This window comes from Mesoplodon bidens (assembly GCF_964165515.1).
Source record: "Mesoplodon bidens genome assembly, chromosome: 12".
In the NCBI taxonomy this organism is placed as follows: Eukaryota; Metazoa; Chordata; class Mammalia; order Artiodactyla; family Ziphiidae; genus Mesoplodon; species Mesoplodon bidens.
In genome coordinates, this window is record NC_138168.1 from 58,975,544 (window position 1) to 59,000,660 (window position 25,117).

Here is a 25,117-nt window from a genome sequence, read left to right on the forward strand (position 1 = left end):
CGCAGCTCAGGGCTCGGACAGTTTGAAAGTACAGTAGTTGGTTTCCCTGACCACCCGACCCGCTTCGTTTGCCATCCCAGCTCGCCTATCGGATCTGAGTGGAGGAGTCCGCTGCTTGGATTCTCTCTTGCTCTCCATATACGCCTAACACCTACGTGTATTTCTAAAACATTTAATATTAATTAACAATCAAAAGAAAAAGGAGAAAAGGAAGGGAACTATTACTGGGTTACTATGCACTTGCGACTGATTTCTTGTTTTTTTATCATTTTGAACTTTTTGGAATACATCGGCAGCCAAAACGCCTCCCGGGGAAGGCGCCAGCGAAGAAGTAAGTGCAGGCTTTTTTACGCATTTGCTCCCTCCCGCCGCGTTCACCTGTCGGGTCGCTTTGCCTGTCCTGAGTCGGCTCCCAGAGGCAGCGGTCCTGCCACCCAGCACCCCACGCCTCGAGAGGAGGTAACCGTTTAGGCTCCTGTGTTGGCGTCTTTCACGCCTTCCTCTCCGCGCCCCTCTCTTCCCCCGCGTCCTTCTGGGTGCCAGAGTCCGGCGGACCCGGCGCTAAGGTGGCTCCCGCACCCTCATAATTTCAGGTTCGCGGAAAAGTTCGGCCCTTCGTTAGACTAGCTCGAGGGATTTGTGCTTTCGTCCCGAGACGTGCACGGGGGCCTCGAGCCCCCAGGCATCACGGACACCTGGCCGGCTGGATGCCCCTGACCACTGAGTTCCCGCCGGGGAAGGCGCGGCCGCGGCGCCCGCTCACCTTGCGTCGCCGCCTTGCTTGGGGAGACCTCGCAGGGTCCTCCCGCGGCGCTGGGGTCGCGAGGAACCCTCCCGCCCCTCGGGAAATGGCGAGCGAGCGCCTGCGCGGCCGCTATACCCCCAGCCACGCACGAGTGGAACCGAAGGGCGCGCGGGGCGCTCGGGGTCCGCGTGCCTGCGCGCTTAAGGAGACGCTCGGCGTCCCAGTACGAGGGATGTGAGGGCTGCCGAACCGGCCGCTGGAAGCTGGAGGTGCCAGGTTTCCAGTTACAATCTTGCCTGTCACGCGTGAGCGCTTTTACCGTCTCAGGCCCTTTCAAGTGGGTCCCCTGGGGCAAACACAGACTGAGGGTGGGGTTCCCCCTAAAGACTCAGGCTCGCCCCCTCGCTGCCCCTTTTCCCGATTCCAGTTACTTGGAAGGTTGGCTTGTGAAGACTTCCTAGGACAGTGCCCTAGCTGGGATGAAACGGGCACCGCCCCCCCACCAGGGCACCCTCATCCCGGGTTGGTCTGTTTCAAGGTGGCGTCTTCCATAGATGAGGAGACAGACCCGAGAAAGGCACCTCTCCCTGCCCCTGGGTAGCCCGGCGCGCTGGCCGCTCCGCTCCGGCGTTATGTGCAGGCGTGGGGAGTTCCTTCGCAGACAGAGCCGAGGGCGACCCTGGCTCCAGCGTGGGGGGCGCTGGCGGGGACTGGGAGGGAGAAAACTTCCCGGGGCGCAGAGAGCGATGCTATTGCCTTGACCAACTCGGACCTCCGCCGCCCAGGAGCCAATGACGCTTGGCGGCGCCTGGTCCCGCGCGCAGAGCCACCTCGGATCGCTGGCCCGCGAAGCCCCTGGGGGCAAGCTCGGGTACAGCGCAGTGGACACAGCACAGTCTTGTGTGAGATGGAGATTTTAGTAATCGCTTCTCCGCCACTGTTTGTGCCCTGCCTCTGGACGTGAGGGACCGCTGAAAGCTCCCTTTGTGCCGCTTGCCTAGGGCAGACAAGGTTTGATTCACCTGAAAATTGCCTGTAAGAAACGCTGTACCAAAGCGCCAGGGGCTCCCACCCGGCCTCAGCGCCTCTAGGATCGCGTAGCCGGGGGCAGGAGGGCCTAATCTAAGCACGTCGGGGCATCCGATTTATGCTTGGCCTCTGGATGGTTGTATTCTTCGAAACTCCTCCACTCACCCACTCACCCTTTCACTCGAGACTTGCGGCCGCCTCCCAAAAGAAGTGGCTTGGAGCTCGAGTCTTGCCCTCGTTTCTGGCGGTCCCCAGGTCCCCTTCTCGCAGAGTCCGGCCAGGGGAACTGAATCGCAGGTCGGTGGGGAGAGAGAGAGATGCTGGGCACAAGCGCAGCCTCCTGCTTTCCATCCCTCTTCCAGCCAGTGCCCAGCCGGCGCCCATGGCCCACACCCTCCTTCACCCCACTGAGGACCCCAGGGCCAGGAGCCACACAATCGCAGGGGAGGGACGGGGTCCTGAGTGTCAGAGTGGTCTCCGATTGCAGTTTGGGGGCCCCTGTTCCTGATGGAAGACACCGGAAAGAAAGCTGGCCATCCATTCGTTCTCACTTCCCCCCAGCAAGGACAGCGGTGCAGGAAGCTGCCCAGTGGCGCTGCCCCAAGTCTTCTGGGAGCAGAGAGGGATGGAGCACCCCTAGGCTCCGATTAGAGAGGATTTACAGAGTCCAAAGGCGAGCTGCTTTTTGATCTGCTTTAATCTTCTCAAGGCCATGTCAAAGGCGCCCTCTTGTTGTGTAGTGGGGATGAGAAAGGGAGTGGGTGGAATTGTGCTGAAATTCCGATTGTTCTGTGGGTGTGGGGCCGGGAGAGAGCTTCCCTAGCAGGGGATGCTCCTTGCTCCTTCACACTTGAGTCTGCCTTTGCTCCTGGGGTTTGCTGATGCAATCCTGGGAGAGGGGCGACCCCTTGCGTTCTCCGAGGAGACAGAGGAGACTCTTGGCAGGTGCAGCATGGGGTTTGTTGTTGTTGTTTGTTAGTTTTTGGTTTTTTTAGAATGGGGCAGGAGTAGAGGGGAAGGTCCAGAAAATCAAGGTCAAATTGCAGGTGTACAAACTCGCTTCCTTGGAAATCTCTGAAAAAAACGTTTTCTCAAATAGGGACTGGGAAAAAGTTGTTTAAATGAAAAATAAGGTAGTAGTCAAAGGTATTCTAGAAAGAAACGGTCTTTCCTATTTTTGCTTCAAGAGACAATTAAGGTATTTAACCTTTTGGCCTATAGTTAAGTAGCTTCACTCTCCTAAACTTTTAAATCTTAACTAATGATAGCAATTTGGGGTGTAAGAACTATTTTTCATAGTTTTGAAAGTGGTCTCTTGAATGTTTTGGTAGAAAAGTTTCTTGCAAAAACACGTTCATTTGCAGTGTTAAATATTATCAAGTCTAAGGAACCATGGCTTATCCGCAGATAAAGCAGATAAAGCTATCTGTATCAGTAATCTCCTGTTTCCCTCAAGGAACTGCTATACCATTTATCTCTATTTTGTTGCAAACTAGTGATCCTGTTTCCTCTTATAGAAAAAATAACATTTTAAACAGGAATTTTGTACTTTAAAAAATATCTATTATGTTATGGATGAATAAATACTCAATAACTTTTTTACCTGCTTGGATTCATATACAGCTCCTAGAGTTGACTAAGTTGAATTTACTCAAGATAAAAATGAAACGCAATCCTTATTCAAAAATCTTCAACCAGAAATGTTTTCAGAGGATGTTAAATAAAGAATCCTGAACGGAGTTTTAAACTCATTTCCAGCTCAGCCTTTGCTGCTTGGTACAGTCAGCTTCTGGATTCTAGCTTATCTGCTAATAAAAGTAAAGGTTATATGTGCCATAATAACGGCAGTACCTTACAATTGCACCACACTTTCACTTGAGTTATTCACTTGGGTCCCTAAATAGCCACTTGAAGTATAGAGGCAGGTATTAATATCCCCATTTTACAGGGAAAGAACCCCAAAACAGAGGCTAAGTAACCTATACAAAGCCATACAGCTACTAAATGGAACTTATTTCCTGCTATTTATGCTATATGTTGGCCCATGTCAGAGAGAAGATATCAGGCGTGTTAAATAACAAATGTGATGGTCTCAAAACCATCATTTATCTTGTGTTTGTAGAATAAGCTGTTCTAACTGACTGGAAATTTTTGAACTGATATTTTTATGTATTTATTATACATTAATGACCAACGTCAAAGAGTTAAATACCTGATAGTGATAATGAAGCTTGCTAAATATAATATAATATTATTTAGTTATTAAGAAGACATTGTAGGATCATATTATGCCAGAAGACTATTGTGAGAAACATCAGATGCCATTGTAGTACCCTTTTTATTTGATGCCATCTATTAATTGGTTTTTAATTGCTTAGATTCCAGATAGATCCAATTTTTGAAAAGCCATTGTAGGCATAATAATTACCAAGCACTCACTGCACAATATATAAAACTTTTAAAAATCTTTCACAAAGATGTTTGAAATAATGGAGTAAGAACATATGAGAAATCATTTTAATGGTTATAAAATGAAAACCGATTTATTGGAATACAGTGGCCATTGCTCATGATACCGTTTTGGATGTTAAGCCATTCTTTGAGATTCTGATACACTCTTTTTTTTTTTAACTTATTTTGTTTATTTATTTTTGGCTGCATTGGGTCTTTGCTGCTGTGCGCAGGCTTTCTCTAGTTGTGGCGAGCGCGGGCTGCTCTTCGTTGCGGTGCGCGGGCTTCTCATTGCAGTGGCTTCTCTTGTTGCGGAGCACGGGCTCTAGGCACGCGGGCTCAGCAGTTGTGGCTTGAGGGCTCTAGAGCGCAGGCTCAGTAGTTGTGGTGCACGGGCTTAGTTGCTCCGCCGCATGGGGGATCTTCCCGGAGCAGGGATGGAACCTGTGACCCCTGCATTGGCAGGCGGATTCTCAACCACTGCGCCACCAGGGAAGCCCCTGATACACTCTTGATGATTACACAGCTAACCTGGAAAATAATAGGTTAACTACAAGACAGAAAAATCTTTCATTCTATTATGCATTTTATCATATTAATTTTGAATGGAAGTGTATAGTTTGGATATTGGCTACAACGCATTTTTTTCACCTGTCTACTTTTGTCACCAGTCTACCTTGTTTTTGAGTGAAACACTGTTTAATAGATGAAGATATGAGTAAAATTTGCCAGAGAAAGTATACTCTGCAACATATTATGTGATATCTGTATGAATCCAAGCCCCAAATTCAAACTCTTAGGCATTCATGGAAACATCTAAATATAAACAGAAGACACTTATTTTTGTGAATTCTAATTTAATCATCATTACACTATCAAAATTGTTTCTTAAAATATCTCTTTGTTATACTATTTTAATTCTTTATTACTTCAATAAAAGGATTTTATTAAGAACATTAAGAATGATAATTTTTGAATATTGTCTTTTTAGTCCCAAGTTATTCTATGTAAAGTAATTGAGAATATAATAATCATAAAATTGATTGAATGGCATTACTTCAATTTATTTTATTATTATTATTTTTGTGTGTGTGTGGTACGCGGGCCTCTCACTGTTGTGGCCTCTCCCGTTGTGGAGCACAGGCTCCGGACGCGCAGGCTCAACGGCCGTGGCTCACGGGACCAGCCACTCCGCGGCATGTGGGATCTTCCTGGACCGGGGCACGAACCTGTGTCCCCTGCATCGGCAGGCGGACTCTCAACCACTGCGCCACCAGGGAAGCCCTACTTCAATATTTTTAAGCATGAAATATGAACGGTATTTTAACTTGCAAGTAGATACGTTTTGTTGAATCATTTCTCCATTAAATATTTCCTGGAATTTAATATTCTACAAATTAGGTCCCCAGAAAGTGATGAATGGGAAATTACAGCATGTAGTTAAATTTGATTTTCAAGTTATTATGGGGAAACTCTTGCCACACTACTACAAAACAAGTTTATTAGTCATCTGATCATTTTAGTCTATTTTAATCTGGACAGAGATCTCCAGATTGCTACTGAGTAGCTCAAATATTTTCTAGTTAAATGGTTAATCTTTTTTTAAAAATGCAATAGTTCTTTTGCATTCTATATATTATTGATAGAATACTGTGTGTTGTCAGAAACCTTTGTAGAGTTAAGACCACATGATCCCTCTGCAATTATAAGAATGAACTATCAAAAAATAAAAAAATTCCACATACAGCAATTTTCTAAATCGTCTTTCCCCCCTTTATCTCTATCCAAATGTTTCATTTTGGACGTTGTCCTAACCTCTCTTCCCACTTCCTCACTATTCATTCTCCCCAGCCCCCAAAACATCCTTTTCCAAGCAGTGAATTCTTGAAATGCCATCAGAGTGGGTATTATGTTTCATGAAATGTAAGAATCAACTTTGGTTACCATTAGGAAAACATCATTCAGTTTTGAGACCATGGTAAGGATCATGTAAGACAGTGTGTTGAAATTATATGTTTTACTTGGTTAAGACTATTTCTTCTCTGAACCGTGCATCATACACTGGCATTCTTTTGAGAATGATCATTTGAAAAAGTGTCGCATCATAAGTTATATAGATATTTTTTGCCTTGCTTTTGATTTTGAGGAAAAACGTGGGTTGCTTTCGTGATTGTGAATTTTTTCTTAAGGTTTAAAATGATTCGATTGTCTTAAAATTTACCATTTGTTGGCCAACCTAGTAAGTTTGAAATGCTTTGCAGGTATACCTTACCAAAACATATAAAGTATAAAATACACATCTGTAAAGGACGCTGCCCATTTTTCCTATTTGTTTAATTCTGTCCATCAGATCTTTCCATTCAGGACTATTACTAGCATTCCGACTAAAGTACTTACCCAGCAATGCTGAAAAGAATGGAATGTTCCATTCTCAAGGATTGTCGGGGTGCTGAGGATGCCATTGAATGCTAAGAAATCCCATTTTCTGCTCCAAAGATGTTTCAACAACATGCAACTTTTAGGCAAAATACCTGAATTCTTTTTACATATAAAAAGTTTGAATAATTTCAAAAACTCATTTTTAAAAAACATGGCTGCAGGTGCCTCCTTTCTGATAATATTTCTGCCTTATTTATATTCTTGGCGAGGTAACTAGGTAACTGGGTAACCTAGGTAACTAGGTCACCTAGGTAACTAGGTCTAGTTACCATCTGCTGTCACTAAAACTGTTCTGGAAGTTTTTAGGGAAAATTCAATGGTACTAAAGGAGATGATTGCCCAATTAAATACATATTTAATGGCCTTTAACTGCTTTTATGCTTTATGCCTTATGCAAGTATCTAACCCAGTCTTCAAAATACTACCTTATTAGGTTTCCATCTGACCTTTAAGAATCTGATGGATAGCAGCAAACATCATAAATTCATGGTACAGACTGAGACCTAAGAAGTCATTGAAGGAGAATTCCCAGTGTATGTTGAGAAAAGTAGGCTAAGAAGTAGAAGACCTGGGTTCTATGTCTAGCACTGCTAGTAATATCTGAATAACCCAGACAAGTCCCTTTACCACACTAAGCTGCAGTTCCTCATCTGTGAAGTGAGGTGGTTGGTTAAAAATTTAGATCTAAGCAATTCTTATAGGCTCTTCAACTTTTAATCTTTTGGTATAAGAACATGAACCAGAAGTAGCAAGTTAGTTCTTCTAAACTTAGTTGTTTTATTCAACCAGGTTTAGTGGATGAAGATTAAGAATACAAACAGGGACTTCCCTGGTGGTCCAGTGGTGAATCCACCTTCCAATGCAGGGGATGCCAGTTCAATCCCTGGTCGGGGAACTAAGATCCCACATACCGCGGGGCAACTAAGCCCTCAGTCCGCAACTAGAGAAGCCCGTGCGCCACAATGAAGAGCCCGCGTGCGGCAACGAAAGATCTCATGTGCAGCAAATAAGACACGATGCAGCCATTAAATAAATAAATAAATAGATAAATAAAGAGAGGAGTAAAGAGGTCATCTTAAAAAAAAGAGAAGACAAACATAAGTATTCACTTATTATAAGTAAATCCATCATATAAAGATTAATAAGTAACTTATCAACATAGAGACTGAATTAATTATGATATTCCTCACCCATCACAATATCTAGTGTCTGAAAACCATAGCCATAGCGTCAATCCACATACTCCATTTTTGGCAAGTCCATTTTGTCCTTGGGCTTAGAGTCACAGGGAGCTGGTTTGGAATCCCAGCTAGAGAGATGCATCAGAACTCCCCTACCATGACAGGATCTTAGAAGTGGCCCTGTGATGGGATGGAAGCAGCAGTTACAAAGGCCCAGGTTTAAGCTTATAAGACCCTGTGCTATGACAGTGACTGATTGAGCATGAGAGGGCATATGAAGGGAAAAGAGGAAGAGAGCCATATTTGGCACTACACTTTGGCTTATAAGGACTCATGTCTGGGTGAAACAATTATCTCTATCTTTTTGATTAGAGATAATCAAAAAGAACAGGAAAGTAAGACAAGCAGATTTGTTAGGAAACTTATTTTCCTTTTGCGCTGTCTTTGAGGGCCAGCAGGGCATTTAGTAACTCTGAATCAAAGTTGCAGAGAGTTTCCGGAGCTGAAGATAGCATTTTTGAGTTACTCCCATAGAAGGGATAGTTGAATACATGAGATAAAAATCTGGCAGTGTCTTGTTTATTGTTATTAAAGTGTTTGCTGTGCTGACATTGAGACTCACTCTTACTGGTAGTATCAAAATAAGATTAATTACATTAAGGTATTTTGTCTATAGAATCGAATATATCATTTTCAACTGTGGTTTCTCATTTTTATAGCCCTTTTTGTGCTACATAAGAAAATGGTCACTGGTATCAGGAGTGGTAATTTTACGTTGCCAAGTCTTCCACTTGAAGATCATACTTGGAAGTCTCATCACCTGTGGAACGATATTCCTTTGCCACAGGATCTTAGGAGAACTGAAAAACTCTATAGTAAGGAAAGATTAGTTTCCTTAAGGTGTAAAAATGATTTTTTATATCGTTCCACTTGGATCTAGCATCTACTCACAGCATTCTACTTTCAAGCAGATTTCTCAACAAAGTGTGCTCTCTTAAAATAAGAAATTCTCAGGATGGAATGAAACTTGAAGGAATTCAGTCCATCTATATAATACGTGAATTACTTCTGCAACATCCCCACCGAGTAATTGTCTAGCCTCAGTAACAACCAGGTTCCACGCCCTCTCTTGCTGCTTCTAGACAAGTTGGGTCTTCTGAATCAGGAAGCAGGTTATATTTTCTAGTGGTCTCTTCTCCTACTTCTCCTCTGAGCACTTGGCTGGGGCATGGGATTACATTTAGTTACCTTAAAACATCTTTCTAAAATGAATACACAATAATTCAATGCACTATATTCACTCCCAAAAATTGTCCTTAGAAAACTAGCTAGTAAGCATATTTATAATTATACCCCAATACAAAGCACATTCCTGAGAGTAAGTGGTAAAGCAGCCCCCATTTTATAACCACATAATACAAACCACCACCACACAATATAAAATAACAGAATTTGTGAAATGCTTACTTTAGAACACTATTTTCTTAACATATGCTTGATAAGCTGGTAAGAAAAAGTGCTGCTAGTTTCTCATTGTTAGATACCCTCATACAATGGGACCTCACATATGTGAACACACAGTCATCTCGACAAAAGCTGTCATATAAGAAGAGACAGTATCAGCCACATTTAGATGAAAAGAAAGAGGTACCATAGTTCTCAGAACCACTGTTATATTCACATACATTCTATCTTAATAATCATTTATATTTATATGTTAAAGTGAGTATTGTGATAATGATTATTGTTTAAATAGCTGCCATGTTTTAATCACCTGTGAGTGCCAGACTCTGTCCTTGATGTTTTTGCAAATATTATTTCAATTAGTCCTCACACTTACCCTGTAAGGCAGGTGCCAGTAGTCCCATATCAGTCGCCTGAGGTCATTCAACAAAGATATGGTGGACCTGGGATCCCAGCTGAGGACTGACGCCAAATCCCATATCCTTCCTTGATTTTTTCATGTCACTTCAACTATTGGGATTGGTACTTGAAGCAATCATGGGCGTGTTTTCTCAAACGCTACCCCACTTTTTCTTTCCTTTACTCTCTTTGCTCATTATCTCTTCCTACTCATTTAACAAACCACAAGTCTTCTTCAAACATTTACTCTAGAGGTTGCTTCTGGTATTCTAATACTCCTTCCCACATCTCTTTCTTTTCTCTGTCCTTTTTCCTCTCTTTCCTTAAACCTGCCCTATTGATGGTTTTTAAACATAGAAAGTTGCTGATTTTTTTCATTAGAAGCAATAGAGTAGCACAGTTTATATGAAATAATCTAAGATTATTCTTCCCATCTATGGTGTGTAATTCCAAGAGAAGACTAACTAAGGCATGAGAATGTGGGCAAAGTCTATAATTTTGCAGTTAAATACCAAAATCCTTCTCTATAATTTATAACCACAATAGATATTTCACTGGCTAGTTTTTGCTGTCCAGAAAAGTTGTCTTTATGGTGCTTCATAAAATCTCTTATTTATATTACTTTTACTATGAGCATTAACAGTAACCTCCACTCTGAATTCTTGCTTTATGGGCCTTGGTGCAGTGATTTTTCAACCCTGATTTCCAATTAGAATCACCTCGGGATCTTAAAAAACAAAGCCAGACTCTATCTTAGACCAAATGAAGCAATCTCTGGGGACGGGGCCTGGACATCTGCATTTTCAAAAGTAGTTCTGGTGATTCTAAGGTACAGCCAAGACTGAGAAGTACCATTGGACCCTTAATTCAAAGATAACTCTTACAGCTAAGCAACTGTTGAAAACAATGCCAGTTTCATGAGAGTTCGACAGAAAAAATAGGCTTGTGTGGAGTATGATAAGAGATGAGATATGTGTCGTTCGACCAGATAGTAGTTTAAAATATAAAGCAGTCTGATAGCCCCAGATTGTTTATCAGTTGAGTACTGTTTAACTTGTGGCACTGACTGGTGCAGATAAGACCATCTGATTGAGAATTGTCTCAGCCAGAGGGTCTAAGAAGACATAGCAGAGTGCACACAGTAGAACATGATGGTGAGTTTAACAGATACTGCTGCTGTTCTCACAGATAAGAACCCTGGTGCTAGGTGAGGTGCGATCAGGAGTGAGGGTGCTTGCTGCTGAACTATACCAGGGGTTAAGGAGGCAGTGAATAGAAGATGAGGTAACAGCCATACCCCCAATTGTTTTTTCAAAGCTACTTAATCATAAACAACTGTTTTCATGTCTTACCAGATGACTGTGCCCTAGAGTCCTCTTTGTTTTCAGGAAAAATGAAATGGTTAGAAAATGGTCTCTAATAAGAAATAAACATCCTTTTCTTTTATGGTTTCTACAATTACTGACTTTATATTGACTACTGGTGATCAGTAAAACTACTATAAATAGCATAGTTGTAACTCTATCTTAATGGGTTAAGTTTTGCAGTAGGTTGTTTATTCTTGAACTTACTATTCTTACTTCTCTCCCAATGTGCTCTTCTTTAAGTGGTTATCTTCATTAAATCTTGTTTATTATTCTTTTCTAGTCCATGAATGATGTTCAAACCTTGCCATAAACCAGGGAAAGCTCCATGTAAAAGTGAGGTGGAAGTTTGGGCTTCCTGTCAGACTTAATTCTGTTTGTTAAGGGGGCTCCTTGGGAGAATTTGGGTTCCAGTGAGTCACTAGGCCGAATCCCAATAACCACAATTGCCAAAAGTAATTAGACTGAGGAAAGCCAGGCTTCTGGGGAGGAGGGTCATCACAGCACACTTGAGCCATTGCTCCGTGGTCAGACCTAGTTAGTTGTCCCTAGGGATTGGGAGCAATCATGAGTTACAGAGAGCAGGAAACCCACCAGAAAACAATGCTTTTCCACCAATTTTTTTTTCCTCAATAGGTTATTCATCCTAAGCATGCAAGAGATGGAAATGTGCCACCAGTATACGTGCGCAGTGCAAATCACCGTCATCTTATAAACCACCTTGTCTGCCTGCATGAGGGCAAACGCACACATACAGAACTCCTGCTGTCATCACTGCAAGTTCTCCTCCTCCCTTCCTGAGTAGATAAAAAGAACCCAAGGAATGTAGTCTGAGTCTTTGTACAAGAGGTGTCTGATTAGGATGGGAAGGGAAGGGGGAAAGGATCTTTGTAAACATCCTAAGGTCAATTTAGATATAATATTCCTGACGTAACATTTGGAAATAAGAAAATAGTAGTATATTGCACAGGACAGGAGCTCTAAAACCTCTAGATCTAGGAAAAGGCCAAGAGCAAGCTAGGATTTCTTTTACTGAAAACAATACCATTTTGAAATATGGTGCTGTAAGCAGGTAAATCAAAATTATTAAGAACTAAGCAGTGCTTTGATTTTAAGCTTTCAATACGCTAGAAATTAGAAGATTGTTAAGCCTTTCTATAGGAAAATATTCAAGTAGCACAAATATATCTATGCTTAATAACCTCAGTGAAAGTTCACCTTTGAAACTATTGACACTGCCTCAAATACCCAGCAAGGTTACTCTGTCACCTCGTGTGCTGGATCTTTAATTGAACAAAGTCACAGAGTTCCCACTGTCCTTAATGTGGTAAGTTTCCCATTCTCTTATGATTCAGAATGACGTCAGTATATTTTAGTACTCCTATGACCTTAGACCTTAGACTCCTGTGACCTTAGACTCTCTTTGTTTAAACATGTGGATGGGTGATATTGCTTATTTTAAATCCACAGAAAGGCACGCAGTCAGATTCTTATTCCGGCCAGCCTTCTGTGTCAACTGGCAATCTCCAGGCAACACTGGGCAAATGAACCCTGACCTCGTGCCCTGTGTACATCAAAGAGTTATAATGATCTACTATCAATATGATACTATCAGTTTATTAGAATCATATATTTGATTTTATTTGGTCTTAAATTTGACCATGAGCTGATTTAAGAATTGAAGAACCTTAACTTTTGGAAATTTAGCAGCAAAACAGTGACCTTGCATTTACTTGTATCACTCACTACCTTCTGATGGCATGTAGTTTCTGCCATGCAGTACAGAAGATGTAGACAAGTGCTGCCTGGCCACAAACTAAATGAGCACATACTGAGTTGCTGAAGATTTGTTTCGTACAGAATTCCATCTTGTTTTCCACTTTATGAGCAATTTGTAGATCTAAGTTTAACAGGACCCTCATTACTGTTTGGTAACAAGAAATAAAGACCAAAGGCGGTATCCTTAGCAGCCTCAATTCACAGATTCATTTCATGCCACCCTCAAGATGTTAACTCTTAGCCCTCTCCACAAAGACTAGTATAATTTAAAAGGGGCAGTCTCTCCTACAGCATATTTCTAAGACATCCATCCAACATTCCAGTTCTGTCCAGAGCTTGATGTAAATCCAAGCTTTTAACATAGATCAGTGGGATTCCCTTGGAAGCCAATTAGACTTGCAAGATCATGTCGATGCATCCTTGGCCCTAGTACAATCAATAGCATGTGCCATTCTACCTAGCACTGAGCCTCCAGGGCCCAGCCCTGATTCATGTGTGTTTTCAGACTTGTGAGCATTATGTGCCCATACCTCAACGTTTAATTTCTAATAGAATAAGGGAGATTTCCAGCAAGAATAGGTCCAGACCATTTCAGGCTACTTCTACCATTTTCACTACCCATGTGGACACCTCATTGACGTTCTAGGAATTCATCATGAACTGTTTGCCTCTGAACTTAATATCTTGCACATACTATAAATGGAGAGCTTACAAACCCAGAAATCTTTGTGTAATAATTTTTTAACCAAACTACTTAATTCACAGACTTTGGGGCAGAAGTACCCTCGTTCATCAGATAAGAACACATTTCAAATGAAAATTGCCAAGATTTTCCAGTGCAGGATATTTTCTCTACCCTTCCTAGCCCAAACTTACTTTCTCATCCACTCCTCAAATTCTAAACCACTACTAAGATGAGTTGAACAGCCTTAATTTTAGGCTCTTCCAAAGAAAAAACAAACACACAGACAGCCGAGTTAATTTATGAAACACTGCTGCATTTATCTTGGCATTTATCTTGGCAGATTTCACTTCTCTCCTGTCTAACTCTAGCATGCTGACTCTCGCGCTCAGCAATTCATGGAAGGAACAAGTCATTTCTATATATTAAGCACCTTGAGGGCCACTGCACAGAATGATTTCGGTGTTCCTTCACACTTCCTATACAAGTTTCTTTCCTCATATACAATTTATTTGCTGGGTCTCTGAAACCAAATCCATCCCTTTACTTTAAACCTGAAGCAAATGGAGATCCATTTTTATAAGAGCAATAAACGAAAGTGGCTGTTCAGATACTTTACTTGAATTTGTCTACACACTGAAGTACCTTTTTGTTAATACAAACCCTTCATATTCTAGCAAGCAGCTTCCTGAAAATCTAGGACTGCTTAAAATTATAAGACCAGGAACCAGGAATCTCCCCTTCCCCCGACACCAGCCCCTGTTCCTGGGAGTATGCCAGCAGTTTTGCAGGATTCATTCTGACAACTGTTCTGGTGTAAATATTTAGAGAAATCCCTTCCATTAGAGATGAAACAAAGTGTAAGTAACTGTTCCCAAAAGATATATCTTATTAATGTTTGCAACAACAGGCCTTATGCTATCTGATGCACAGATTCCAATATTGTACACTGGAGAAAAGACTAAGGGAAAAAAGAATCCAGATAGGAAGTAGATTGAACTCTATGTAACCTGAACTGAAAAATATTATAAGTTATCACCAGAGAGATGAAATGTTTTAATGTGCACAGAATGTAGAGGAAATGAGTTAAATTAAATTGAAAATAGTAAAAATTGGCTACTAGTGTTTTAATGGTTTAATAAAAAGTGAGACGGAGCAACTGGGCCCGTGAGCCACAACTACTGAGCCTGCTCATCTGGAGCCTGTGCTCCACAACAAGAGAGGCCACGATGGTGAGAGGCCCGCGCACTGCGATGAAGAGTGGCCCCCACTTGCCACAACTGGAGAAAGCCCTTGCACAGAGGCGAAGACCCAATACAGCAAAAATAAATTAATTAATTAATAAACTCCTACCCCCAACATCTAAAAAAAAAATAAAATAAAAAGTGAGGGGAAGTTACAGATTTTTCTGTCACCCTGCCAGTTCAGTGTAGTTCTTAGCTATTTCTCCATATTCCCAACAAAATGAAGTAATACATCTGAGATCCTATGTGATGTAAGTTCTGGTTTCTGTGTTGTTATTCAAGAACTATTAAAAGGGAAAATAGCTAAGCTCTAATACTTGTATCAAATATCGCTTGTTAAAACAGGGTGGTAACCTAGCCTCAAGGGGTGGAAGCGCACCAGTGTTCCACTTCTGCACTTTCCTGTCTGCATGGCATTTTCAAGTGTTTTATATACTAGGGGATTACACAGCTAAGTCATTTAAAACATTGGAGGCTTCATTGACTGAATTTCAAATTAATTCTAATTCTAATTAATTCTAATGTATTGATGATTACTGTGATACTTGACTAGAAAAGGTACACATCCTTTACACTACTTATTGTTTCCTCCTTCGCTTGATGATTTAAGGCCTACACTAAAATATAAAAAACCAAGAAGTTTAATTCTGTTTCTTTATTGATAAGTCACAATCTAAGATTTCTCATTACTATATGTAATTTTTTCTTCTTTACAGGAAAAGAAGAAACTTTACATAGAATCTTTTTTCTTTACTTTACATAGAATCTTTTTTCTGCTGAAAAGCATTTTAGAGAAAAGATCTATATAAATAATGTTAAAATATCTACAATGGGATTTTATTCCTCCTTGTTTTGCTTCTAACTGATAGTGACAATCATTCACTGCTGAGTCTCCAGTTGGATCCCACTTGAATCCTGTATTTGTTGGTGATTTTGCAAAGAAAATAAAAAGAGGTTTAAGGGAGATGACATGGAAACTTCATAAACTTCATTGTGGGAGAATAACATCTTTCTCATTGCCTTTTTAGAATCTTGATCTCTTTGAGTTTGGACTATAGCTAGAGAAATGCCACATTAGAGGGTAGGTGGGTTGATTTCTAATTAACACTCTGCGGTATAATTTAGACAAATCATTTAGTCTGTGATTCAGTTGCATCCACTATAAAATCTGACTCTTAATCTTTCATTTATTTGAAAGCAAGAGACTGAACTTGAAATCCCTGCAACAGTAAGATCAAAGAGCTTTCCCTTTCCTTCTTGTAGCATGCTCTATCCTTAGACAACTATCCGTCAAAACTTCAAGAATGTGGAGTTAGAGCTTGAATTCAAAAGCATGAGATTCTCTTTGTACTTTCATGGAGTTTTTTAGATCATATTTTTAAAAAGCTAACAAATGAAAAAGAAGTTCTGTTGGGGGGAAAAGTACAGGGAAAACTGAAATTAAACTTAGCCTAAAATAACATACATTCATTCATTCATTCAACAGCTACTTATTGAACATTTAGTATGTGCCGAGATTACAAAAGTGAACAAAACACACTTGATTTGTAGCATGTCACAGTGGTTAAGGAAAAAAAAACCATGAAACCAGAATTAAACAGTATTTGGCCTAAGATAAGTGAGAACTGTTAGGCACTCTTTCTAAGCTGTATAACTTTTCTTTTTAAGTCTTGTTTAAATAGAACTGGAAATCAGATTGTTTACAAAGAAGCCTAATGAACACCCAGATTTTCCTCTGGAAAACAAGGATACTAGACATCATGTGGGGAAGACACAGGAAGGTAGAGGAAAGATCAACTGAAAACACTGGAATTTATTGGGCCTCCCAGTATTTTCTTGCTTGAAAATTTATGACCAATGAATAGGAGTCATGGCTTAGCATGACGTTTGTGACAATCATAGGAAGTTTGCTATGCAAACTGTAAACGTGGTTGGCATTGTTAGGTAAAGCTTGTAATGGAGCGGCATGGTTTAGCTGAGCGAATTTCCTTTTTTGGCACTGAATAATTTCTATAGTTGAACTTTCACACTAGTTCATTAACTGGAATTACTTTTATCAAACAAACAAACATTAAAATATTGTATGTTTAAACATTAGTGCATTTTTGTCCATCTCTCAGAGGCATTTTTCAGACCTTTTATGGTAACCCTTGACCACTACATGGAACATACAATCCGATCTACTTAAAGCACCAGTTTGGCAAATGCACGTCAACAATTTATTTGGATTTCTTATGTGATCTTTCCTAACATCAACTGAAAGCTTTAAATGTCAGTTGCCAGAATTGAGAGCCTTGAAAATAATATGATCCAGTTCTTTTCTGTATGTTATTACTAACTTGTGAAGGATTTTGAATAAGAAGAGGTGACTATCAAGTGTTTTTATATATGTTATCTCATGTAGCCTTCACACCAATCTCGTGATATATAGTTAACTATTTTAGAAATGAAGAAACTGAGGCTTAAACTAATTCGGAAATGGATCAAAATGACATAGTCAGAAAGGGTAGAATTAAGTGTATACCCAGATCTTACCGCCTAAAGCACAGCTTTCCCCATTACACTCTGCCTTTCATTAAGCCCATTAATGGAGAAGGCCAGAGGAGGTTTAAATGAGGGAAATTCTCTTTATGCTCTGACACAGAGCTACTGATGCCTCCTTAGACAAGAGAGTAAACTGGGCTAATTGACAGAAGTGGTTAGTTGGGAAGTATAACGAGAAGCCTTTAAACTGATGTTAAAGCAGGGGCCTGGGGCTTCCCTGGTGGCGCAGTGGTTGAGAGTCCGCCTGCCGATGCAGGGGACACGGGTTCGTGCCCCGGTCCGGGAAGATCCCACATGCTGCGGAGCGGCTGGTCCCATGAGCCATGGCCGCTGAGCTTGCGCGTCTGGAGCCTGTGCTCCGCAACGGGAGAGGCCACAACAGTGAGAGGCCCACATACCACAAAAAAAAAAAAAAAAAAAAGAGCAGGGGCCTGATAAGATCACAACTACTGTTCTTAAAAGTTCACTGTAATTGCTCAATGGGAGCAGAAGTGGTGGTAGGAAATGGAAAGATGTGAGCTCCATTCATAGGAAAGGGTGATTGGAAATGAGAGTGGGGAGGGCACCCGGCTCTCTGGTTTAGCCAATGAATGTTGCCATTTACTAAAATAGAAAATACTGGAGAAAGAGTCATATGGATTAGGTGTATTATTTTATTTTTTTATACATTTATTTATTTTTGGCTGCGTTGGGTCTTCGTTGCTGCACGTGGGCTTTCTCTAGTTACGGCGAGCGGGGGCTACTCTTCGTTGCAGTGCGCGGGCTTCTCATTGCAGTGGCTTCTCTCATTGTGGAGCATGAGCTCTAGGCGCGTGGGCTTCAGTAGTTGTAGCATGAGGGCTCAGTAGTTGTGGCACACGGGCTTAGTTGCTCCGCGGCATGTGGGATCTTCCCAAACCAGGGATCAAACCTGTGTCCCCTGCACTGGCAGGCAGATTCTTAACCACTGCGCCACCAGCGAAGTCCTACGGCATGTTTTAATAACTAGGAAGATTGCAGGGAATAATGCATGCAGCATAATTCCCTCACGTAACTGAAGAGGAAAAAGAGAGGCCAGAGAAGTGAATTACTTGACTGAAGTCACTTTGCAGTGGAGCCAAGAGTAGAAACAACTCCTGTGGCCATTCTGTAACACCAGACACCACATGGCAGATGGTTCCAAGGACTGACGTTCCAGAGAAATGCTCTGTGGATCTTCTGGCAATCTGAGTTCTTATTTGTTTAATTAATGGTCGTTTCAAAGAGAATTATTTGTTCACTGGATACTTATTTCACAATCTCTTCACTTTCTTACTCCATGAGATCCAAACACTAAAAAGTTTCTATAACCTGTTGTCCTAGTCTAGCAAGACTCACAATAGGGCACAGTTTTTAAAAAACAAACCAATTAGGGGCTTCCCTGGTGGCGCAGTGGTTGAGAGTCCGCCTGCCGATGCAGGGGACACGGGTTCGTACCCCGGTCCGGGAGGATCCCACGTGCCGCGGAGCAGCTGAGCCCATGAGCCATGGCCGCTGAGCCTGCGCGTCCGGAGCCTGTGCTCCGCAACGGGAGAGGCCACAACAGTGAGAGGCCCGCGTACTGCAAAAAAAAAAAAAAAAAAAAAAAAAAAAACAATTATACATACTCTCATCAAATACAATTGTCAGTTTCCTCATCAAATATATTCTTATTCTATTCCTGGGAGTGGTTAAGTCCAGATCTGGCCCTGAGATGGTAAAGTACTATTATGCCCATTATTAACAATAACATATCAATATATTTTTGTACAGCTTATAAACACATGCATATTTGTATGCATATTTGTCTTACAAGTTCATGGCCATTCCTGCATTACCAGAATCCCCATTTATCTCCTGTGAAGTTCCTACTATTAGTTTAATTTCTTTGAGTCTGACAATAAAGGCATGTAAATTAGGGGAAATCTTTGTTATGGATGAGATGATTCTTATTGGCTGACAAGGTGAATTGGTGGCTCTTTAAGGTTCTTTCCCATTTAAATACCCATGTGTGAACTCATCCTGGAAGGTGGGGTGGGGGAAATTCCAAGGGAAAAGGGTACCAAATAAGCTATTTTAAAGACAGAACAGAAATGCTCTTAAATCTAAGAATAAAATTCTAAGCCCATGGCTCCCCTGATAGTCCTTATAATCTAAAATAAATTAAAAATAAAGATTCATCATTATTTTATAAAATATTAAGGAAAAAAACTTTCCCATTTTGTTATTTCACTATAATTATTTATTTTTGTTATATATCGGGTAATGAATTAGGATCTTGAAATTTGCTCCCTGATTAATATTCTGATGATACAATATCCAAAGTAACATGCCTATAGAGGGTATGATGGAAGATGAACCAAGTTGGATCTCTTTTTGTTACTAAAGATTTGGCTGTATAGTCTCAATGTAGAGTGATCATTATCATGGACCACAGGAACATTTATTTCATCCAGTGAGGAGGATGGAAAATCAGAGGAATAACAGTCAGGTGCCTCTGCTCCTACTCTGGGCAAGATTCATGACTAACTTTCCAGGACCTGTCTCCACAATGACTAATCACGAAGAAATGAACATCAGGGAATGATTTTAAATACTGAAAATGTAATGTGATATTGATGCTGTAAGAAATCACACTTAGCTTCAGCATTTTAGTTCTCTTTGGTTTTGGAGAACTCTTAGATTCCATACCTAAATTCGTGTACGCTCAGGTGTAATGACTGAACTGCCGGGTTGCAAGCATTCCCCCCAACTTTGTTTTCTGAACTCCTATTATGCATGAACAACTTTTCCTAAAGTCCCATCACCTTTCAAAAGCACGACATTTCCTTGTTATTGGCACAGCCAACTCCTTGGCCTGCTATTCATGCTCCTTATGTTTAGTCATAACTTTCTCTCCCCTCTAATTCTCTCCATAAATTTCACATTCCAGTCAAACCAAAAAAAAAACAACCCTGAAAAGTGCCACTAATGCTAGGTGATCCTTGTCAAGGCACCAAATCTCCATAAGCCTCAGATTTTGGTTTTGGGGAGTTTGTTTTTTTTTTTAATAAAATGAAGGGGTTTAGGGTTTTATTCTTTAGGATGCATTATGCACCTGTTAATGTGCCTTGTCCTGTGCTATGTGTTTGGGATACAGAAGGGAAATAAGACAAGTCCAAGCCCCAGGACCTCAAAATAAAACAATAATTTTCCCCTGCTTTTCTCCCTCCCTCAATCACCTATCCTTCTAGTTTGATATCTGAATTCCCTTATTTCAGTTAACCACATCATTTTATGCCTGGTCTCCCAAGTTAGAAACCCCCAACTCAACATTTATTACCCTTTCATTTTCCCTTTGAAAATTGATTGTCAAATCCTGTCAATCCTGTCCAGTCTTCTTTGAAAATAACTTTAAAATCCACGCTCTCTTTTGGCGTCCCATTAATACTATTCTAATGCAGCTAACAGCAATGCCAGGTACAGAACATAACATCCTATTGACTCTCTCAACTCTTAGTCTCTCCTTCCCAGTGATTCTTTTCTCCACCATCAGAGAGGATTTACTTAGAACCAAATTAGATCATGTCACTGATTTGTCCATAAACATTTCATCCAAATTACGTGTAAGATTAAATTCAAATCCCCACCCAGTTTCTCCTTATTTCTCAATATCCAGCTCAAATGTCAGGTCTCCCAAGTAGGTGTTTCCAGGTGGTTAGTTGTTTCCTTTCTCCCTGGCCTTGTACACAGTGTTTACCACGCTGGCTTGACCTTGTTTATAGTCTCTAGCCATACTTGGAACTCCTAGGTCTTATCCATCTTTTCATCCAAAGCACCAAGCATTGTTTGACAAACTGTCTGAAGGAAAACAGAAAGCATATTGGGTGTGCTCTATGGTAGTAGAACTTTCTGAAAGACAGATTAACGTTCACTGTGGGGAGATGTTTTAAGATGTTCAATATGAGGGGATGCAGTAAAATAATTATGTTGGCTGCCCCCAAATATCATAAGATTTGTTTTACTAAACATGATTAAATCGACTGTTCTGGGGAAGCTGTTTGAACTAAATCCCTCTGAAGTTCCAAAGGTTTATGATTCTATCAGCTGGAAGCTAATTAACTGTGTGGATGTCAGTGTTCTCATCTGAAATCTAAGATCCCATAAAATTCCACAGTTTTATCTTCACCATTATCCCAAATGGTCTTTATATATTCCTACGTAAACATTCCTGTTCATAACATTCCCCCCTTTCCATTTGTCTAAGTTCTTCTCTTCCTTCAAGTGCCGTAACTATTCCTAATCATTCTCTACAGTCTTCAGATACCTCAGCCATCAGTCATTGCTCCTACCTTTTCATTTCTGTTGTAAATTTCTAAACTATGTATTTATAGCCCTCGGAATATAAACAGACTATTCTACTAACTGTATTGTAGAATTCTTGAGCCAGGGACCGTGTTGTGTCTCTCAGTCCCTACTAGAGAATTTCCAGTAATCACTGAATAAAATATTTAGTTGTGAGGATGGCCATGATGTGATACTGAGAGTGTGGTATTTGTATCACCTGCATCACATTCACCTGGGGTGCTTCTTATAAATGCAGCTACCTAGGCCCACCTCTTCATTTCCAAATCAAAATCTTTTGGAGTAAAACCTATGCATCTGCATTATTAACAAGTACTCCAGGTCATTTTCATATACAGTAAAGTTTGAGAACCACAGGCATAGACCTTCACGTTCTCTATACCATTCTGGTACCATTTCCAGGGCATGCCTGACCTCCTTCAGTCTGTTGAAGCAGTTTCTTGTCGTCAGTGTGTTGCTAGAGTCCCAGAGGACTTCTTGCTCAGAATGTTGTTTGAGACCACCATTGATACCCATTAAAAGCTGTGTCTGCAGTCCTTAAAATGTAGCCCCTCTAGGGGCTTCCCTGGTGGCTCAGTGGTTGAGAGTCCGCCTGCCGATGCAGGGGACACGGGTTCGTGCCCCGGCCCGGGAAAATCCCACATGCCACGGAGTGGCTGGGCCCATGAGCCATGGCCGCTGGGCCTGTGCATCCGGAGCCTGTGCTCCGCAACGGAAGAGGCCACAGCAGTGACAGGCCCGCGTACCGCAAAAAAAAAAAAAAAAAAAAAAAAAATGTAACCCCTCTCTATGACTGTTCGTGAATCCTTGGTTCCTCAAGGTTCCCCAAATCTGTGTTAGAAAGAAGCTTCAGCATCTGCCCTCTCTCCTGTCTCCTTGCTTGGAGGCTTTTGAGGAGTTATTATTGACTAAAGCTTCCAGCTGCCTTGAATAAGAGTGGAAATAGTACAAGGATGTGTTTGGTACTTCGTGAGTAAAACAAAATGTCTTACACTTACTGATTTGTAACAAGTGCCTGTAAGAGTGCTAGGTGCTTACACATGGTCTCACTTAATCCCCCCAGTGTCTATAGAGTAGATATGTTCGGGTTGCAGATGAGGAAGCTTAGGCTCAAAGAGGTTAAGCAACTATGGTCTAAATAAATAATCAGACTCTTATTTGTGAACTCTTCGACACAGATTATTGGTTTTATTCATCTTTGGATGTTCACCAACTAGCCCAGTGTCTGGATGTTAGAAAACTTAATTGTTTAAATGAATAGCTAGATGAAGAGGGACCTTCTGGTTTTTCAGTTAGTAAATGTCAGCACTCTGTTTGAGTCCAAAGCCAGTTCTCCACTGCCCAGTTCCTCTAGGAAACATGCAAGGCCCATTTCTGAATGAGAGGGTACCACAGTGAATCATGCACATAAATACAGAAATGCATCATATTCACAGAGGTGCATTTCAGCTCCTTCTGTTCTGTCAGTAATTTTGTGAATCTAGGAGAAAAATCCACTTATTTTTTTTCTGCTCAGGACTTTAGATGTCACACATAAAGCTGGATTTATTTAATGGTATACCCACTATTTGTACATCTTGTGCCTGTTAAAATATCACAAGTCCCTTGCCTGCTGTTTGCTTATGCTAAGACTTCAGCCATCAGATATGCTGCTTTAGCATGCTATGTGGTGAGAAGATTTAGGTTTATTCAGAATATAACAAAGTGGAGCTTGTTTTTAGCACAGACTGAAGTTTGTCTCATTCAAGAATATGAACTCAGTAGTTGTAGAATCATACCCATGCAGATTCATTACCATTCAACTATCACATTTTCTGTTTATGTTGATTTCTAATTAATTTTCTCCTTAAAAAAAAAAAGAATGGCTCTCTCAGCCAGACTGGAGCACATAATGATTCCCACTGTTGGATGAACACTGTTGGATCTGTCTCATGAAAAACGCTGTTATTACCACCCACTAACTCATCAACAGGTCCTGGCTCTCTACAGAATCTGGGTCTCCATTACCCCTGTCCATGCCTTCTTATCCTCTGTTCACCTCCACTTGGGAACATGGCCACTTGGAGAAGGGGAAGCTTTCCCCCCAGTTAGCAACAGCTGGAGATGCTGATTCAGTACCTTACATTTTACACCCGTATCAGAGTACTTCATGATAGATTTTCTACTTGTAGTTAGGAAAAAAACCCACTATTTTTGGTTCTACAAATGCTTTTTGTTGCAGTTTCAGCAGTAGTATCAACTATAGCTCTCTGGTAGCTCATAGGAAAACTAACATGGTTTTCACTACTTTTGAAGAATCAACGTTGGAATTAGCCCTTAGGTTATTTAAGTCATTTAATGGGAAAAAAAGAACATAATAGTGGGATTCTAAAAGGAAGGTTATAAGTGAAAACTATAATGCTGTTGCTCTAAATTATTTAGACTGTCAGTAGGCGTCACTAATGGCAAGAATTCAGAAAAATACAAAAAGGATTATATTCAAGATTGCAAAATGTTTTACTTTTTTACTCTTTTTATTTATTCTTATGACGTCTTACATATTTCATAACTTTCCTGTTTCTTCTCACCACCACCAACGCCCCCTCCCTCTCCACACACACACTCCAGTACAAGAGAATGAAGATTTAAAACCCCAAAGCAAACTAAAATTACTTCTTGAGGGAGCTGGGAGGAACCAAAGAGAAATAACATGTTCCCAAGAGCAAAGTACAGGTAGATCAATGTACAGTCTCTTCCAAGATTGCAATCTGAATGTAAATTCCCAAGTTATGTCTAGTTAGAACATTATCCTCTAATATAAAAATTAATAGGAAAACATGTTTTCGTGGAATACAAGATGCTGGTTCTGTTCCATGACCCATAAAATTGACAAAAATTAAAGTGAATAACTAAATCAGACAAAAATGTGTGCTTTCCTTTCCTTCTGATATCTGCTTACCAATGCAGAGTCTAAAGGTACTTGGTAGATAATCCCAGCTATTTACTTTGGTCGAGAAGGGTCTGTAGGATCTGGCTCTAACCTCCTTTTCTAACCTCATCTCATACCAGTCACAGCACTGCAGCCTCATTGGTGTCCCTTGTGCTGTTCCTCATGTCCTGTTCCTTCCCACAGTCTTTACACTGGCTGAGGCTCCACCTGGGGTGCTCTCCCTCAGGTTTCCATGGCCGAGTCCTTCTCATCCTCCAGGTCTCAGCCAAAGGGTAAACTTCTTAAAGGGGCCTTCCCTGACCAACATATTTAAAATAACTTCCCAGAGTTATTCTCTGCTTTACCCACCTGTTTATTTCCTGCACAACACTCATCACAATCTTTAATCATTTAATTTTTTGTTTACTTGCTTATTAGCCAATTAACGTCATGAGATCGGGAACCAGATGTCTTATTCATTCCTTCGATTTCTGCACCATGTGTAGTGTTGGGCACATAGTAGTTATCAGAGGTTTTTGTTAAAACC

The 25,117-nt window shown here is 40.9% G+C and overlaps 1 protein-coding gene across 1 annotated transcript in view; it reads left to right on the plus strand.

Annotated features, from left to right (window-relative positions):
- The first annotated feature begins 216 nt into the window (after positions 1-216).
- RSPO3 (R-spondin 3) overlaps positions 217-25,117 on the plus strand; it is a 77,425-nt gene continuing 52,524 nt past the window's right edge. Inside the window, exon 1 of the mRNA XM_081250950.1 lies at positions 217-331. Coding sequence (XP_081107076.1) covers positions 235-331 — 97 coding nt within the window. The 5' untranslated portion in view covers positions 217-234. The remainder of the gene's footprint in view (positions 332-25,117) is intronic.